This window comes from Lissotriton vulgaris, chromosome 10, assembly GCF_964263255.1.
Source record: "Lissotriton vulgaris chromosome 10, aLisVul1.2, whole genome shotgun sequence".
Lineage (NCBI taxonomy): Eukaryota > Metazoa > Chordata > Amphibia > Caudata > Salamandridae > Lissotriton > Lissotriton vulgaris.
The window spans coordinates 372,828,342-372,840,707 of NC_141698.1; the positions used below are offsets into that span (position 1 = coordinate 372,828,342).

General features: G+C 40.7%; 1 protein-coding gene across 2 annotated transcripts in view; it reads left to right on the top strand.

Annotated features, from left to right (window-relative positions):
- ANKS3 (ankyrin repeat and sterile alpha motif domain containing 3) overlaps positions 1 to 12,366 on the top strand; it is a 230,495-nt gene that overhangs the window by 105,464 nt on the left and 112,665 nt on the right. For both annotated transcript variants that reach the window (XM_086941195.1, XM_086941196.1), the window contains exon 6: positions 616 to 751. In XM_086941195.1, coding sequence (XP_086797321.1) covers positions 616 to 751 — 136 coding nt within the window. The remainder of the gene's footprint in view (positions 1 to 615; positions 752 to 12,366) is intronic.

Here is a 12,366-nt window from a genome sequence, read left to right on the forward strand (position 1 = left end):
GCTCGGCTCATCCGTACCTGTAATATCAAAGCAATTAAGATTCTTTCTCTCATTTAACCTGTAATCGTCCTGAATGTTGTTTTTAATCTCACCAGGGGCTCATCTTCTATTTACAATGACAAGCAGAAAGAATGTTTTTTTTTTTTGCACTCCTTAGATGGAGGAGAAAAGCTAAAATCTTTATGGATGTTTCTACACTTATTTAACTGTTTCTAATATCTGTTTGCAACAAATATCAAACAGGTTTTTGATGTGTTTAATATTGCAATAGAGGATTTATTTGTACTCTTCACTTTTGCATACCTGTTCGCTCTTTCATATGAAAGAGCTACACACCAATATTTTAAGTGGCTTGTTGGAAGGTTGATGGTGTGATCATGTATTATATGGGATTAAATACCCCCTGGCATACATAATAAGGATGTTGTAAGTCACCTCGGAGCGCAATAGCCTTATAAAAGAACTCTGCCTTCGGCCTCCTTCCACTGTATTGAACTCTTCAGTAACTTACAATATCCTTATAATGTGGGGCAGGCGGTACCTTACACTTATATGTTACACAAGACATATGGTTGCAGACTAATAACCTTCATATCTGTTGTTTTGCTTTGCCAGGGCGTGAAGGTGAATGAGACAGACAAATCTGGAGATACTGCTCGAACTTTGGCTATCAAGTATGGACACAAGAAGATTGTGGGCCTCCTAGACCAGCACCGTTCCTCCGTGCCCAAGGCTCTCCGGATGGAATCTGGTAATGCCCTACACACCCACTGTTAATTATGGCTTTGAATTAAGTTATATTCTTCACAGAGTAAACAATGATAGGCTTTTCTATGACTGGGGTTCAGACGCTCTTTTGGTATTCACTTTCAAAATGTAGGCTAAAGAACTACAGTTGTCTAATGCATTGGTAAGTGAGCTGGTTCATCCTGTTGCAGGACTGCGACTGGTGAAGTAGGCCATCCTCTTTTAACAAGGTGCACTTCTCTCCCCCGGCTGCGAAGACATGAAATTGCAAGACATATGGTATACACAAATTGCACAACGTAACATATTTCACTGTAAAAGACTGCCATTTGTATCCTTATGGCCATAAAACCTTCCTGTCATGACGTTCATCATTATCTTTTTTGAAAGGCATGTTATTTTTCTACATTTGTCTGAAGTGGCCACATTGACACTGAATTACATCAGAGATAGTTCACCTTATGTATGAAAGATTAAAATTAATCATCTCTCCCTCTCTCCTCCACACACCTTGAACCCTTTAGAAATGGAGTTGAGTACCTTTCCTGTTTCTTCCGCCCCTGCCCATCAGACGTGAGCCTGGTCGATCACAATTCACTTTTGCTCGGTCCTGTGGGATGTGTAAAGGGTGTCAACTCTTTCTCAGACTTCTTCCTCCTAGTCTTTTTTTGTCCCTTCCTTTCCTCTCTCTGCCTCTTTTGTGTCTCTATCCCTCCTGGTCTATCTCTTCCATCTATACTTAGAGGTAAATCCCTGCACAAATATGTAACTTGGCATTTAACTGCAGCTCTTGATAGTACCTTATACAACTAGGAAGGCCAGAGTGATTTGCTGGAGGAATCTGAGGCTGTTCCATTCATTGGATTTGGTTAAGCAAGGTGGCTTTGCACATGGCACAATCATTTCAGTATTTTTCAATAAAGATGTTTACTATAATTGCCAAAACATATATTTATTAATTACTGTTGGTGGCCAATAAGTAGTCCTAGTAAGGACCTATAGGAAACTGGCTCTATATATGCCCGAACCCCTAAATGCAATTACACCAAATTTGTAGAAAGCTAGATCTTGGTCCAGAAAGAGTATTTTTTGTAATTTGGTGTAAATCTGTTTAGTAGTATTGGAGTTATTAAAGAAACAAGATTTATGTACGTCTAGCGACGCAGCTCCACTGTGATGGATCGGCAGATCCATGTGTCAACATCAGTGCAGTGATTGGCTGGCAGCAACCTGAGAAAAAAATTCTGGCCACCATTTTGTCAATCGGGATACGGTTCCGGGTGGGGAAGGGAATAAAATATAAATAGGATAGAAGTAGTCAGGATAGAGGTATCCTGACTCCATGGGATTGATAGTGGTCTGTGAGGGACCCCTCATGGACACAAAATTGCCCAAAAGCGTTTCTTTTGGCATGTGAGGATCTGCGGATCCATTGCGACCCTCATGTGAATCTGCGACAGATCTGCAGACCCAGATCCCAACTTTAAAAAATACACCAAGACTCACTCACATATACACCCACTTACCCCCACAACCACTCACACATCCATACAGCCAGTCACACACCCACTCAGAGGCCCAGAGCACCACTCGCACACCAATGCAGCCACTCACGCACCTACCCAGAGATCCAGAAAACCACTCACTCACAGACCCACACATGCACTCACACGCTTACTCACACCCCACTCCTACCACCACACACATCCATACAGCCATTCACACACCCACCCAGAGAACCACTCACACACCCAGGTTATAGGGACGTTATAATTTGGAAATTAAATATAAAAAAGTCTTACACTCACTAAAAAAAAAAAGTTACACAGCTTTATATTTAGATTCAGATTTTACACACACACACAAAACCATAGAAATTCAGCAGTTATAGTTATCTGAAGTAACTGTAACTTGTGCCCTAAGGTAACTGTGGCTTGGTCCCTCGCCATGCACTGCTTATTACCCTACATATTACATCACTAATGGCATCTTATATGACATCATTGATAATATCACTGCAACATTTGCAGTGAAATTCTTGATGAGAAACTGTGCATGGCGGGGGTGCCAGTTGGTTACCTTCAGGCATGAGTTATAGTTACTTGAGAAAAACAGCTGCTGAATTTCTATGGGTTTGTATGTAAAATCTAAACCTAATTATACAGTCACTAAAAACTTTGTTTTGTTTTTTTGGGGGGAAAAAAATAAATATATATATATATAGATCATCTCCCACTTGCTTGGAAACAGCCGCCGCAACACCTGAACAGCGGGTGCGTTGTTCCGCGAACCTCCAGGCTCGGTCCGCTAACATAAACCACCACCCTCCTCTACAAAGGAAGGAACACAGCGCAATGTCTTGACAAATCCAGCCCAAGTTTATTTAGAAGTCTATGTCGTACGTGTTTAGCCTGAACCACCAGGCTTTTTCTCCAACATTAGTTTAGTCAATAATGCCACCATTTTATGCTGTGCATGTGATGAGATCATGTGAAAACTACAAATAATCGCAATCGACAAAAGACTTGTAGTTTTTTGCATATATACATTGGTTTAAGAAGCGAAGAAAGCGCGTTCAAAGAAAACATACATTTCCACATTTTCTCAGATCAACTAGAGTTATTATAAAACAAAAGTTGGCAGCAATCAAAACGAGCACCAATTATTATTAGTAACTTCCAAGTGGGCTTTTAACCATCACTTCGTAACAACCCATTTCCTGTTATTAAGCCCTAGTGGGCTTTGCGATTCTCTTCCATTCTTCACACGATCTGAATCAAAAAGAGTGAAAAAATATATACATAAGACATAAAGTGCACCACTCGAGTCTAAACTTACAACAAAACAAAAAATATTTTAATAAAAATTTCAAAAAGACACATAATTAAAAGCGGAAAAGTTTTAGGGAAGATACAGTTAACTACTAATAGATCATATCTTTTGAGTTCATAAATGTGTGTGCAAATCTTCCTCCATATTGAGGCCCATAGGTGCCTTAGTGTTGAGTTCTACAATATATCTTGATTCTAGCTTTCTCAGACTTTTCTCTCTATCGCCCCCTCTTTTGTTCAGGGCAATCGCATCAATGACCTAGTATGTCAGGCCAGTCGCATTACTTCCATGGAATGTTGCAAAGTGGCAAGCCACCGGATATGCTTTGTCAATATTTTTATGGCCCTCAAATGTTGGAGCACTCTCTTGTGTACCGGGAGGATTGTGCTGCCTACCTACTGTAATTTACATGGGCAGCACAATACATACACCGCAAACTCTGTCTTGCAGTCATACTGTCCTTTGATGTTTTTCTCGATTTGTGAGCAACCTGGCAAAAACTTAGTTGTAGTTTTTCCATGTTGGCAAGCCTTACATTTGGAACACTTAAACCCATACTTACGTTGTAACCATTAATTATTTGTAGATTGATTGATGGATTTAGGCGCCATATTGCTCTCCAACATTTGCTTGAATGATCTGGCTCTGCGGAAGATTACCATCGATTTCTTAGAAACCAGGTTCCCCAGGATGCTTTCTGATCAGGTGCCAGTGTTTCATTAGGATATTTCTTACTTGACCTTGCTGTTTAATAAATGTGGTAACCATTCTGCACTCACTAGCACCTTGTGTACTTTTTTCCCCTCGTTTCTTAGTTTTTGATGGTTGAAACAGCATTTCTTCTCTCATTTTTTATCTCACTTTGTGCAATGCACTTTGGATACATTCTTCTCCATATCCTCTTGTTTCAAAGCGGGAAAGCAGGTTCTGTAGCTCTATCTCAGTGATGGCAGTTTTTACTACAATTTCTTACTGTTCTCAAACATTCCCCATAGGGGATGCTTCTAATCGGATTAGTGGGGTGAGAACTTGTTGCATGAAGCAACGTATTCCCTGCTGTGGGTTTAAGATATATTTTGGTGTGTAGTTTCCCACTTTTCACATACACAGTAAGATCTAAAAAATGCACTTCTTTATTGCTCACAGTACAGGTGAATTTCAGATTAAGATCATTAATTTGGAGTCATTTAACAAAATCAATGGCTGCTGTTTCAGTTCCCCTCCACACAATGAACAAGTCCTCAATAAAACTGCTCCAATGGAGGATATTGTTGTGCCACTGGTACTGCTTCCGGAGCACCTGCTCCTCCAACCAGCCCATATGCAAATTAGCATAGCTGGGGGCGAAACAGGTGCCCATCGCAGTACCACACAACTGCTGGAATAGTTCGTTGTTAAAAAGAAAAAAGTTATTTTTTAAACAACTTTCCACCATTGTGCAAAGCATTTGTGTATGTGACCATAGGGAGATTGGTCTACTACCCAAATAGTACTTTATAGCGTTAAGACCGTCCTCATGCCTAATGCTCGTATAGAGGGTGGTGACATCCATAGTCATGAGGAACATGTCATCTTCCCAGGGTAGATCATAGATACCCTTCAGGAAATCACCCGTGTCTTGGATAATGAGGGTAATAATCTCACTAAAGGATTTAAAAATGAATCGATTAATCTAGAAGTATTCTCTAACGCACTCCCAATGGCTGAGATAATCGGCCTTCCTGGTGGGTTATTTAAATCCTTATGAATTTTGGGTATTAAATAAAAAGCTGGAGTTACAGGATTTTTAATTTCTAAATACTTAAATTCAACATGTGATATTAACCTCTGGTCATACCAATGCTGTAATTTGGTATTGAACAAACGATTGCTGGTTGTCATCACATCAGACGGGACTCTAGCGTAATTGCTCTTGTTGTTCAATTGTTTATACGCTTTATCCAGATATTTCTGTCTACCCCATAAAACTATGTTCCCACCTTTAGCTGCATTTTGAACAACACAATCATTATTAGATGACAATTTCTTAATGAATCCATACAATCTTTTTGTTGCTGTGATCATTTTTTATATTTACACCCAGTGCATTTCTCTAGATTTTCATGATCATTAATCACCAATTCATTGAAAGTGTGCACTGAGTCTTTTACAGTCACGGGGGTGAATCTGGAGCACGGTCTAAAGCTTGTAGAGACACTTCCCCAATTGCAACAACTTATTCTGAAGCGACTCCATCAACAGTCTGCTCCATCTCTTGTGGATCCCATATTTGATCAACTTCATGTTCTGTGCCAATCTGACCTAGTTCCACCATTAAGTCCATATCTTGAACTTCCAAATTTACCAAATGTGTCTGTGTCGCAGTTCTCTTTTGTGTGGGTGGTACTTGATACCTTCCAGGATTTGCTGCAAAGTGTTTTTTTAGTTTCAACATTCTGGTGTACTTGAATGTATCGATTCTTGTAGACACATAATCAAATTCAGCTGGAGGGCAAAATGATAGTCCTAATTGTAGGATTTTTTCTTCTTTATCTGATAACTGAATTGATGTCAAATTGATAACTGTTGTCGGGGCCTCATTTGTTATTGACCCATGGTTATTTTCTTGTTTTTCCCATTCCCGGAGCCGGTGTTTAGCCCCTTTGCGCCTCTGTTTCTTCTGCCTTTTACTCTTCCGTTTCCTGCGTAATTTGTTATTGTTCTTGGGCGGAGGTTGAACCTCTTTTCTTCTTGTAAAAAAACGAATTCCTCCAGGACTGTAGGTATTTGGTTTCCTGTGAGGCTACCGGAGCCTTCATCTGCGGAAGTTTCAACCTCAGAACTTTGCAGACTACTGAGGCCTGATTGCGCTTCCCCTATTGTTCTCATCAAGGGGTTCATTTTCTGTCTGCGCACATTTTCAAACTTCTTGGCGAAAGTATAAATCTGCTCTCTTTCACAATCGCCTTTGTCCTTCATAAATGTTTCCACTTTTCTTTCTTTAATAGCGACTTCCAGTTTACGTAGGCGTTCCGTCATGTCTTTTGTGAATTTGGTTATCAGCTCTTGATCTGCCTCTTTATTGAGAATTTCTGTTATTTGGTCAATTTCTTCCATTATTTTCACCCTATCAATATCAGCATATTTGATCAAAATGGCATGCATTCTGCGTGAGGACTCTTGATTGTTGTCTGCCCATTCACGCAACATGTTGGGATTGGGATCCTCATAAGTTGGGGCTACTAGGACTCTCAGCCCTCTTGGTAGTCTCTTAACCTCCAAGTATCGTTGCAGGGACTTAGCCTTCCACCACTTTGAGAGCTCGCTGCGTTAAAGTTTTTCCAGTCTCTTAAGTCTTACTAGAACTTCTGATGTTTTATCATTGGCACCAGCACTTAACGTATCTTGTGCCTTTATTAATGACCTGTTTGCTGTCGTCAAAAATAGACAGTGCTGCCTCCTCCCTTTCTTTCATTTCCGCAGCCGACATCATAAACTCGTATGTTCAGTTTTCGTCAAGAACCGCCAACTGCTGCTTACATAAATGGAAGCTGCTAATGTTATTTAACGTTGGCTTCCCCGCTTCCCCTCACGCTCAGTCAAACTTCTCACCTTGGAGGCAGTGCTTCCGTGAATCTTCCGACTCGAACGGACCGCCGTGGCTCACTCTGGCGTTGGTTGACAAATACTCCACAAATGCGTTCCGCGTGGGTGGGGTGGCGGCGGCACCACAATCCTCTCCAACTTGCTTGGAAACAGCCGCCGCAACACCTGCACAGCGGGTGCGTTGTTCCGCGAACCTCCAGGCTTGGTCCGCTTACATAAACCACCACACTCCTCTACAATGGAAGGAACACGACACAATGTCTTGACAAATCCAGCCCGAGTTTATTTAGAAGGCTATGTCGTACGCGTTTCGCCTAAACCAGCAGGCTTGTTAACCAACATTAGTTTTTAAGTCTCGCCTGTCGATGCGCATGCGCATCGAGCTTGCGAGACTATGGGGGCTTAACCACTCTTTAACTAACTTGCAAGGAATCGTGGCGATTCCCTGCAGTGCCCGTGACTTTTAAGCTCAATGCGCATGCGCATCGAGCTTAAAAGCGCGTGCACATGCCCCCAGCCGCCTGCCTTGCACACTCTCTCTCTCACTTCCTCCCCCAGCTCCGCCCCCTCACTTCTTGGTTGCACGGCCGCTAGGCCGTGCCTCCCCTACTCTCCTCCCCCCTCCTCCTCCTACTCTCCTCCCCCCTCCTCCTCCTACTCTCCTCCCCTGCCTGCCGTGTCGCACCTCTCCCCGCTCCGCCCCCTCCCTTGCAGAACAGTCCAGAGACACCAAACAGATTTTTCAATCAGACTTTTAAATTAAATCACAGCAGCAATTTACTATTAAAACAAAACAATTTTGGAGCCTGCATTTCCTGAATTTTAGCAGCAATTTACTATTAAAACAATCTTAGAGCCTGCATTTCTGACTTCTTTTGGGCGCGCTGAAAGGCTGCATTTTCAGTTATTGCGAACATCACATTCAGAATGATGTTTAACTTATGCAGCGCTCTGACACCCTCGAGGTGCTAGCCTTTACACATGCATGCATACACACAGCCCTCACACATACAAGCATACACGCGCCCCTCCCCTCCGCACATACGAGTACACAGAACACACATCTTATGGTGCACACACTAGCACAGAACTGAAGGCGCTAGCCTTCACGTGCGCATGCATATACACCGCCTCAAGCATTCAGGCGCCCCTCCCCTTCGCACATACGAACGCACATAACACAGTTCCTACGTCTCAGATACTAGCGCATAAAGATACAAACATCCGCCTTCCCTTCAAGCCATACTAACCTCATCAGTGGAACTTAAAACTGCAGGTGACACCGCAGGGCTCCCCCTTCAGCATAGAAACGCCGCGCCATTGCTGCTCCTTTAGCCCGGCACTCCGTGGGCGCTTGCTTCTATTAGAAAATGGAAGTCCCGCCCTACTAGTTTCCGGCAAAAGCACGCGCACGTCTTGATATAAAACTGGTTTCTATGCTTTTTTTCGAGACTTGCAATTCCCAAAACACTTTTACAGCAGCATTACTCATCAAGTGTTTGGCACAGCATCAGTGCAGCTTATACTGTATGCCTCTAACATTCATGACCAGGCAAACGCGTTTGAAGAAAAAGCTTTTATAAATGCTCCTTGCACATCTATGCTCCTGCCTGCCACATTTGCATTGAATAATGATGAGATGTTATACATAAACTAATCATCTATAAAACTTGTCTGCTGGCATAACTTCAGTAGCGATAGTTCTGCGAGTATGTTAATTAACTATACAAATGCCAGTAATAATCGTGAACAGCCTTTAGACCGCAGCTTTCGTGCTGGATGTAACGGTAACATGCCAAATTCACTACCAGAAATTAGTAGGAAAAAAGTGGGTTAGCTAAGTAGAAGCTGCTTACCATCATTTGCTATCCCAAACAAAACAAACTTGTTTTAATTGCCAGCCTAATTACCAGAATATATACATCATGCTTCTTTAGTTGATGAAAAAACATGTAGAACGGTTAATTATGCAGACTCCACAGTATGAGTCTATATCACAAACACTTATTCAGCTTTCAACACTTTTACAGCAGCCTTACTCATTTAGTGTTTGCCAAAGTGTCACTGCAACTACTATTTTGTGCTTTTTACATTTATAAGCATGCATATGTATTTCAACATTAAGCTTTTACCTACCACACTTTCATTGAATAATGACAAAATGTCACATAAACAGACTAACCATCTATACAGAGGTTAGATAAAATTGTCTTTTTAATGACCATGCTGTTTTAAAGCATTACAAGTATTAGTAGCTTGTGCATCCTCTTCATATATTCGCTCAAAAAATGTCTTTTTTATGACAATGCTGATTTAAAGCATTATAAGTTGTAGTCATTTGTGCATCCTCTTCATATATTCAATCACTATCACATCTTTCTATCCTCACCCCTGTCACATTCTCACCTCCGTAAAAAAAGTGTCATCGTACCTTACACAATCCCAACAGTAACAGCTCATACTCTCGCAATACATGAACTCACCCTCATTCCTTCACTCTCCCTTACAAACACACCCTTTACTTTCACACCTCTTTTCCACATACAGCTTCACACGTCTGTCATCACACACCCTTACATATTCATAGAATGATTTTTAATGTAGAAGCTCCCAACCCACGACACATATCTCCCAATATGCACAGAACTAGCGCTTTGCGAATGCACACAATAGGGCTGAGAATGCTAGTCTGCAATTTTTAGACCACCCTTAACTTATGAATACCACACACATACATAACACCACACACATAAGACCACACACCACACACATAAACCACGCACACATAAACCACGCACACATACACCACGCACACATACACCACGCACACATACACCACGCACACATACACCACGCACACATACACCACGCACACATACACCACGCACACATACACCACGCACACATACACCACGCACACATACACCACGCACATACACCACGCACACATACACCACGCACATACACCACGCACATCCACCACCTCATCCACCACCACCTCATCCACCACCACCTCATCCACCACCACCTCATCCACCACCGCCACATCCACCACCTCATCCACCACCGCATCCACCACACCCACCACCATCACTTCCACCACCACATCCACCACCACTTTCACCACAACCACCACATCCACCACCTCCACCACCACCACATCCACCACCACCACATCCACCCCCTCATCCACCACCACCACATCCACCATCACCACCACCACCACACCCACCACCACCATATCCCCCAGATCCACCACTACCACATCTATGTGTGTGTGTGTGTGGCTCTGTGTGTATGTAGGTGCAAATGCAATGTTCTTGGATTTTTGTCACAATAAAATACACTGAACATAATCTTCACAAAAGTTATTTACAAACGTTTAAGCTATTGCCATTATAAATTACAATAACTTTTATTTAAGTATTAATTATTTACAAAATTAAAAGCCATTGTTATGTGTAATATCAAGACATCCAAGTCACGTGAATACAACACACATTGCATTACAAATGCTATAGGTGTCACATTTGCAAAAGTTAACACTATTGACATTGTAACTGACAAAACTATTAATTTTGCTACTTTCAAAACCAACACATAAATAAAAAGTGTCATTTACAATACCAATAGCTCAAACTTTCCTAATGCGAGACCTATTGCATTTCCAATGCTTGTTTCAATAATGCCACCATTTTATGCTGTGCAGGTGATGAGATCATGTGAAAACTACAAATAATTGCAAACGACAAGACTTGTAGTTTTTTGCATATATACATTGGTTTAAGATATATATATATATATATATATATATATATATATATATATATATATATATATATTCACTGAAAAAACCATAGGTTTTACACACGTTATAGTTAGGAAGTAGCATTTGAAAAACCTATGAAATTCACTGAAAAAACCATAGGTTTGACACCAGTTATAGTTAGCTGGAAATTTTACTGACATAAAACCAATGAAATTCCACGTTAATGTTAGTTGGACTCACTATAACTTGCGCGTGTAATGCACTGCTGATGACATTACATATTACATCACTCATGACATGGTCAGTGACATCACTTATGACATCACTGATGACAGACCTCCTTTAAGTGTAATGTAACCCTTAAAACACATATTGGAAAATAGAAATTAACATTTTCAAAAAAATGGAGATACCCATACCAGTTACAACAACCAATTCAGTAATTCCACCATCTATATACACATTCTCTCATTCACCAACAGTTCTATATAGTCACTCATACATATACTCACTCATCATATGTAGTGATACACCTATACATCCTGTTACACACCGACAACCATCCAAAAGTTACTCACACACATACTCACACATGCAAATAAACTATTGAACATCCATTTATTTGCTTATAAAACTATACACACTCAACCACCCATACAGTCCTGCACATATGGTGTCTTCTAAACACATACAAAGAGAGAGTTAGTCATTCATGCATCTATGTGATTAGTAATACCCCCATAAAACCATAGAAACACTCATACTGATACTAAAAAAAATCTAAGAACCCAAATACCTACACATGTAGGTACTCATCAATCCATGCAGCCAGTTATTCACAAAGTGAAACACTGATACATATATTTAAATATTTAAACATTACTCGCTAATATATGTATTCACTAAGGTACACTTAATAAGCCAGTTATCCAATCATTTCTTTTTGAAAAAAACATTCATTAAGACAATAATTTAAACATTTATTCTTCCCTCGACCTTTACATATACATATATAAAACATATTTATTTTTTAGAAAGACACACATTCACTGGATGGTGTCATAAGTGATGTCACTGACCATGTCATGAGTGATGTAATATGTAATGTCATCAGCAGTGCATTACACGCGCAAGTTATAGTGAGTCCAACTAACTATAACGTGGAATTTCATTGGTTTTATGTCAGTAAAATTTCCAGCTAACTATAACTGGTGTCAAACCTATGGCTTTTTCAGTGAATTTCATAGGTTTTTCAAATGCTACTTCCTAACTATAACGTGTGTAAAACCTATGGTTTTTTCAGTGAATTTCATAGTTTTTTTGAATGCTAGTTCCTAAGTATGTAATCACGTTCGTAACTAGATAGTGTCACCGCCTACACGTCCTGAGAAGCGCATGTAAAGTCATGTGACTTGAAAATAAAACTTCCAATT